General features: G+C 47.0%; 1 protein-coding gene across 6 annotated transcripts in view; it reads left to right on the top strand.

Moving 5' to 3' along the window:
• Positions 1–4206: 4206 nt before the first annotated feature.
• LOC140471286 (RNA-binding motif, single-stranded-interacting protein 2-like) overlaps positions 4207–7754 on the top strand; it is a 247305-nt gene continuing 243757 nt past the window's right edge. For 5 of the 6 annotated variants that reach the window (XM_072567269.1, XM_072567268.1, XM_072567263.1 and 2 more), the window contains exon 1: positions 4207–4375. In XM_072567269.1, coding sequence (XP_072423370.1) covers positions 4310–4375 — 66 coding nt within the window. In that variant the 5' untranslated portion in view covers positions 4207–4309. The remainder of the gene's footprint in view (positions 4376–7754) is intronic. The other variant, XM_072567266.1, reaches the window with a different exon arrangement.

Here is a 7754-nt window from a genome sequence, read left to right as displayed (position 1 = left end):
CTCACCTGAGACTATCGATGATACAAATATCTCACCAAGAGGCCCAGCAATCACTTCTCTAGCTTCCCACAGAGTTCTCGGGTACACCTGATCAGGTCATGGGGATTTATCCACCTTTAACCATTTCAAGACATCCAGCACTTCCTCCTCTGTAATCTGGACATTTTGCAAGATGTCACCATCTATTTCCCTACCGTCTATATCTTCCATATCCTTTTCCACAGTAAATACTGATGCAAAATATTCATTTAGTATCTCCCCCATTTTCTGTGGCTCCACACAAAGGCCGCCTTGCTGATCTTTGAGGGGCCCTATTCTCTCCCTAGTTACCCTTTTGTCCTTAATATATTTGTAAACCCCTTTGGATTCTCCTTAACCCTATTTGCCAAAGCTATCTCATGTCCCTGTTTTGCTCTCCTGATTTCCCTCTTAAGTATACTCCTACTTTCTTTATACTCTGCTAAGGATTCACTCGATCTATCCTGTCTATACCTGACAAATGCTTCCTTGTTTTTCTTAACCAAACCCTCGATTTCTTTAGTCATCCAGCATTCCCTATACCTACTAGCCTTTCCTTTCACCCTGACAGGAATATACTTTCTCTGGATTCTTGTTCTCTCATTTCTGAAGGCTTCCCATTTTCCAGTCATCCCTTTATCTGCGAATATCTGCCTCCAATTAGCTTTCGAAAGTTCTTGCCTAATACCGTCAAAATTGGCCTTTCTCCAATTTAGAACTTCAACTTTTAGGTCTATCCTTTTCCATCACTATTTTAAAACTAATAGAATTATGGTCGCTGGCCCCAAAGTGCTCCCCCACTGACACCTCAGTCACCTGCCCTGCCTTATTTCCCAAGAGTAGGTCAAGGTTTGCACCTTCTCTAGTAGGTACATCCACATACGGAATCAGAAAATTGTCTTGTACACACTTAACAAATTCCTCTCCATCTGAACCCTTCACACTATGGCAGTCCCAGTCTATGTTTGAAAAGTTAAAATCCCCTCCCATAACTACCCTATTATTCTTACAGATCGCTGAGATCTCCTTATAAGTTTGTTTCTCAATTTCCCTCTGACTATTGGGGGGGTCTATAATACAATCCCAATAAGGTGATCATCCCTTTCTTATTTCTCAGTTCCACCCAAATAACTTCCCTGGATGTATTTCTGGGAATATCCTCCCTCAGCACAGCTGTAATGCTGCACCCTCTCTGAGACATCCTTGATCCTGGCACCAGGGAAACAACACACCATTCTGCTTTTTCTCTGCTGGCCACAGAAACATCTGTCTGTACCTCTGACAATAGAATCCCCCTAACACAATTGATCTCTTGGAAGCAGACGTATCCCTCGTTGCACTAGAGCCAGTCTCAATACCAGAAACTTGGCTGCGTTCCCCTGAGAATCCATCACTCCCTACATTTTCCAAAACAGCATACCTGTTTGAAATGGGTATATCCACAAAAGACTCCTGCTCTAGCTGCCTACCTCTCTTACCCTTCCTGGAGTTAACCCATCTATGTGACTGTATCTGAGACTTTCCCCCCTTCCTATAACTACCATCCATCACATACTGCTGCTATTGCAAATTCCTCATCGCTTCTATCTGTCTCTCCAACCGATCCACTCGATCTGATAAGATTCACTTCCAACAGCATTTATGGCAGAGATAATCCGCAGTAACCCTTAAACTCTCTTTAAACTCTCACATCTGACAAAAGGCCATTTTTGCTCCTTCACAATCTACAGACCTCTTCTGGCGTTCAGCCAAAAGGACAGAGGGGGCATTGATTTCAAATCTGACCTTCAAGGTGGTGCCAGTGACAGTGTGGCGCTCCCTTCAATGCTGCAATGAGAGCACCAACCTAGATTTTATGCTCAAAGACCAGTGAATCCGTGACATCCTGAGGTGCTTTCAGAAGGCAATGCCACTGAGGTGAGAACGATCAATAAGGGAATTGAGGTCTATTGGTTGGGGGAGGTGCATGAATAGTGCAATTTCAGCAGGTTTGAGAGGCCGAATGGCCTGCTCCTGCTCCTAATTCTAGAGACATCAATTCCAGCAGCTAAAAAAATTGAAGTTGATACATATTTCCCACATGTCTAATTGGGAACATATCGAAAGAGAGAGTCTTGCAAAAGTATTAAATGCCCCGAGGCAAAATTTCAGCTTTGTGCAACCCCCAAAGTTAACTTTCAACAATGACCATTATGCATTAGCATGAAGAAAAACTCTGTATTTATAATTACGCTTTATTTTACATGATAGTGATTGTACATTCTCATTATTTGACACTATTTCCAGGATCTGTACTGTTCAAAGTGCACACCAGAGTGTGTGATATGTTGTAATGCAAAGCGCTCCTGCCACAGTTCAGGTTTCACGTGTAATTTACACCCTCTGTAGTCATTATGATGGAAAGGGGCGTGATTAAATTGCATTCTTTCATACTAGTGACTGGCTCACAGCTTATGAATAGTCAAGTCGATGTACAGAATGAGGAATAGAATGTGTACATGTTGGGAAAAGCTACATGGGAAATTGAGATGTATCTCAGGGTATGTGGATGTCTAGCAGTAGATCGGGGTTTCCCAGAAGACATAAATTCCCAGGAAGCACCACCACTGCCCCCCATCCCCAGATTTCAGCTGGGGGCCGGGCAGGTGGGGGAGGGGGGGTAGATTCAACATTCAAGCCTTGAAGTGTGCTCACAGTGGGAAAAAAATGAGATCAGTCATGATTAGAACAGGGTTGAAAAATGTGGTGCTGGAAAAACACAGTAGGCCAGGCAGCTTCCGAGGAGCAGGAGAATCGACGTTTCGGGCATAAGCCCTTCTTCAGGAATGAGGCTGGTGTGCCAAGCGGGCTGAGATAAAAGGTAGGGGGTGGGGGGGGGGGGGGGGGGGGAATTTGGTGGAGGGGCGCTGGGAGTACGATAGGTGGGAGGAGGTGAGGGTGAGGGTGATAGGCCGGAGAGGGGGTGGGGGCGGAGAGGTCGGGAAGAAGATTGCAGGTCAAGAGTGCGGTGCTGAGTCCGAGGGTTGGAACTGAGATAAGGTGGGGGGAGGGGAAATGAGGAAGCTGGAGAAATCTACATTCATCCCGTGTGGTTGGAGGGTTCCTAGGCGGAAGATGAGGCGCTCTTCCTCCAGGCGTCGTGTGGTCAGGGTCTGGCGATGGAAGAGGCCAAGGACCTGCATGTCCTTGGCGGAGTGGGAGGGGGAGTTAAAGTGTTCAGCCACGGGGTGGTTGGGTTGGTTGGTCCGGGTGTCCCAGAGGTGTTCCCTGAAACGTTCCGCAAGTAGGTGGCCTGTCTCCCCAATATAGGGGAGACCACATCAGGTGCAATGGATACAGTAAATGATGTGTGTGGAGGTGCAGGTGAATTTGCGACGGATGTGGGAGGATCCATTGGGGCCTTGGAGGGAGGTGTGTGCACAAGTTTTGCACTTTTTGCGGTTGCAGGGGAAGGTGCCGGGAGTGAAGGTTGGGTTGGTGGGGGGTGTGGACCTGACAAGGGAGTCACGGAGGGAGTGGTCTCTCTGGAACACTGATAGGGGAGGGGAGGGAAATATATCCCTGGTGGTGGGGTCTGTCTGGAGGCGGTGGAAATGATGGAGGATGATACGATGTACCCGGAGGTTGGTGGGGTGGTAGGTGAGGACCAGTGGGTGGTGATTGGAGGGGCAGGGCTCAAGGGTGGAGAAACAGGAAGTGGAGGAGATGCGGTGGAGAGCATCGTCGACCATGTCGGAGGGGAAATTGTGGTCTTTGAAGATGGAAGCCATCTGAGTTGTTCGGTATTGGAACTGGTCCTCCTGGGAGCAGATGTGGCGGAGGCGAAGGAATTGGGAATATGGGATGGCGTTTTTACAGGGGGCAGGGTGGAAGCTGTGTTTTTCCAGCACCAGATTTTTCAACTCTGGTCTCCAGCATCTGCAGTCCTCACTTTTCTCCCCATGATTAGATCAGGGTCGACGGGCTGAATGGCCTGCTCCTCGTTCTTATGATCCACCGAGGCACACCTTCCATTCTAAATGCTCAAGCTTGCTTTCGACATGGGTGGCTTCAGAAATAATTCATCCTGTTACCTTTTAGGTTTGTTTGCGGCATTGGCCCTGCGTCTAAAGCCCACCCCTCCCTCACTGGACATGAGGGTGGCCCAATGCGTGTGCGGAGGGGGAATGGGGGGGAATGGTGCTGGCGCTAGGACCTGGTAGTTGGAGCAAGCAATGCTCAGTCCCAGTTCAGATCATTCCAACTTCCCGTGCTGACGTCAGCCTCCTCCTTTGACATTAAAAAAAAGAAAATGTTGCTGTCGGTGCCCCGGCCAGGATTTACTCCGTATCCCTATCCGAGCCGTACATCAAAGAAGGTAACGAAAAGTTCGAGGCTACCTCTGGGCCGCGGGGCGCCGGTGGGGACTGGGAGTGACGGGCTGGAAGGGTTTTTTTTCTTGTACTCTCGGGGATTGAAGGGGCACCGTGGAAGCTGGAGGGGAGAAAGAGAGAGAGAGAGAGAGAGATGTTCCTGCACTTTCAGCAATTTCCCAACAGTTTAGAGCGGATTTTGCAACTTGGAAGGAAAATGGACTTTGTTTCTATTTTTTTTGGTCTGTTTTTTTTGCTGTAGGGAGTTTGCAATACAGACAGACAGACAGACACACACACACACACAAAAGTTTCTGCCAGTTCAGCCCAAGCTCTCGGGGAAAGCTGATCAGCCGCATTTTGTACAGACTGCGAATTCCGAAATGAAAACACAGCCGAGGGAGGAGGCTGGGAGGAGTGGGGTGGTGCTGAGATGTCGAACCTGGACATTGACACTGTGTGTGTGTGTATTGCTGCCTCTGTTGAAGCTGCTCACATATGTTGGTGGGGCCCACCATGTACCCAGAATGTTTGATTAATCCAAAGGGAATTAGGACCTCATTAAATGTGCATCTAAAGGTGGAGACAGCAATTCTTCTCCACCGTTGGATGGATATGGTCGTTTACTATCTCTGATTTTTTTTAAAAAATGAATTATTTAGATCCAAGTCATGTTTTCGGTTTTTTTCCTCCCTTTTAAAAAGCCGGCTCTCAGACGCTACCCATTGATTTGAGAGTCTGGGCATTTTTCCCTGTAGTGGTTCAGTTCGCCCCTATTTCTTATTGGATTCCCCCCTCCCCCAGGGCAGGTAGAGAAGGAAGGGAAGGGGTACATGAATGGCAGTTCCTTGAACGGAGCTGCCGCCTTCCTTTAGTGGTACTGGGATATGTTCCTGGGACAGTCCCGGTGTGACAAGTGTTTACGCTGGGAGCATTTGGGAGAAATTTAATTCTGCATCCGCAGCGGAGGGCGGCTCGTGTCTAGGAGGTACAATGCTTGGTTCTAATGCCCATTTGAGCCCACACTTGAAGTGATTTAAAATTGAGTGGCGACGTCTCAAATGAACCTGGTCCTTCTCTGTACAGTTCATCTGTCTCCTTGGGAACGTTAAATTGTGTGTGTATGAGAGAGAGATAACATACCGAACCTTTCAAATACCTGGAGAGACATGACAAAAGAGCGAATGAGGTTTGATACCCAGGATTCTGGGGCATGTGTGTGTGTGTGTAAGAGACATTAAAGGATACTTACAGCATGGTCTAAAATAGATGGCGTGGGCTACAATATCTATAACCGGAATCTCTCCTGTCCGATTTTCCTCAATATTTCATCCCTGTAACTGACTGACTTTTATTTCTTTTGCTGAGAACTTGCTAGTGGCTTTTCACTGTCCGGCTTTCTATTCAGACTTTTATGTTTTAACCTATTGGTGCGGAGATTTAACTACCACTGAGATGGAGCTACTGTTTGTGTCCATATCACGATAGTTCCTCTCGTTTCAGTTGGAAGTTCTCTCAAAGCTACAATCTCCCTCCTTTTTTAAATATCAAATGCAGATAAGAGGTTACAGTATTCAGTTCCCATAATCCCAAGAGTTTGAACAAAGGAGCTGGATTTTTTTTTGTCATATAAAACGAATGAAGTTGCGTCAAATAATTCGCATTGTGTCCAGGTTTGCCCTCCCTCACGTAACCGAAATATTCAGTGTCCAATTTGCCTAGTGGCCATTGGAAGATTCAGCTTCCCATTCCATGAACAAGGGGTTAAATGTACAAACGAGCGGGAGAAGGCTATTCAACCCCTTGAGATTGCTTTACCATTTACGAAGATTATGGCTGATCTGATTACTGCACATTCTCCCCCCATAACCTTTTCACTTCTATTTTGTCGATCTACCTCGGTCTTACAAATATTCAAGGACTTGCGACTTTGAGAAATAATTTCACCTCCTCTCTGTTTTAAATGGGTGACTTTTTTAAAAGTGACAGCTCTCTCCCCCCCCCCCCCCCCCCCCCCCCCCCCCCCCCTCACACACACACATACACACATACACATACACATCCCCGGAAGTTCTAGAATCTCTATCAGGAGAAAATGTCCACCCCCCAAGATTCTTATAGATATTTTAGTCAACCTGTTCAGACATGTTATTATACACCTCTGAAGCGGGTGGGATTTGAACTTGGGCCTCCTTGTCTCAGAGGTACGGACATTGCCATTAAAAGCCCTTTCTGTTATGTTTGGGGAGGGGGGAGGTTTTACACACAATTCTTAGACAATTTGACAGGAGAGATTGTTTCCCTTTACGGGGGAACCTCGGGCCAGGGGGCATCATCTTAGAATTAGGAGTTGTACATTTAAGATGAGGAAATGAATCTGTGGAATTCTTTCCCACAAAAGGCTGTGCAGGCTGGCTCATTGGGTATATTCAAGGCCGAGGATAGATCTTTAATCAGGAGGGGAATCAAGGGTTTAAAAAAAGCAGGAGAGTGGGCTCGAGGGTTATCAGATCAGATATGATCCGATTGAATGGTGGAGCAGACTGATGGCCTTTGTCTAGTAAGCGAAAAGCAAAGAACTGCGGATGCTGGCAATCCAAAACAGCAGCTGCTGGGAGAAACTCACGTCTGGCAGCATCTGTGGAGAGAAAGCAGAAGTCCAGTAACCCTTCTTCAGAACAGTTCTGCTCCTATGTCTAATGGACTGGAGAGGGGTCATACCTCTATTGATATCTATTTTATAGGAGTACAGGGAGAGGTGGGGGACAAGTGATTCGTTGACCCTAATAAATTACCTTTCCAGCCCACGAACAGGTCATTCGACCCAATAAGCCGTCCTTGCATTTGGACTGAGTCTCCTCACTCTCTGTCTCACCTTCGGCCGTCAGACTGGAATAGAATGGGTGCATAGTAGAACAGAACGGTGTAATGTGAACAGTTATGAAGTGGCGAGAACCCCCACTCGGGGGTGGGGGGGGGGGGGCGGGGCGGGGATAGAGAGAGGAAGCAAGAGGAGAAACAGCCCCATTGTTTTAAAAAAACTTAATTCTGACCCTCAAGATGTTAACGTTGCAAACGACACGTGTGTTAATACCAGTTCTCCTCTTGCATTTCTGAACTGTTTGATTTAGCATTTATTGCCGATTCTAAGTGAGGTGGCTAAGATTTGAGTGTGTGGGAAAGGGGGTATGACAGAAAGGTGAGGTGGGGAATGGGGGGGGAGGAGGAAAAGGCGGGGAGAGACAGAGAGATATGGAGAGTTCCTGTACTAGAATCACTGCTGAAAAATGTTTAGTTGATAACGTGCAGGCAAATGTTTTATTTTGCCATAACGGCTGCTGCTTCTGAGAAATGTTTTTTTTAAAAAAAGGGGACGAGGGTATT

This window comes from Chiloscyllium punctatum, chromosome X (assembly GCF_047496795.1).
Source record: "Chiloscyllium punctatum isolate Juve2018m chromosome X, sChiPun1.3, whole genome shotgun sequence".
NCBI classification, from domain to species: Eukaryota; Metazoa; Chordata; class Chondrichthyes; order Orectolobiformes; family Hemiscylliidae; genus Chiloscyllium; species Chiloscyllium punctatum.
The sequence above is the reverse complement of the archived record's forward strand: the minus strand, read 5'-3'. Positions and strand labels throughout refer to the sequence as shown.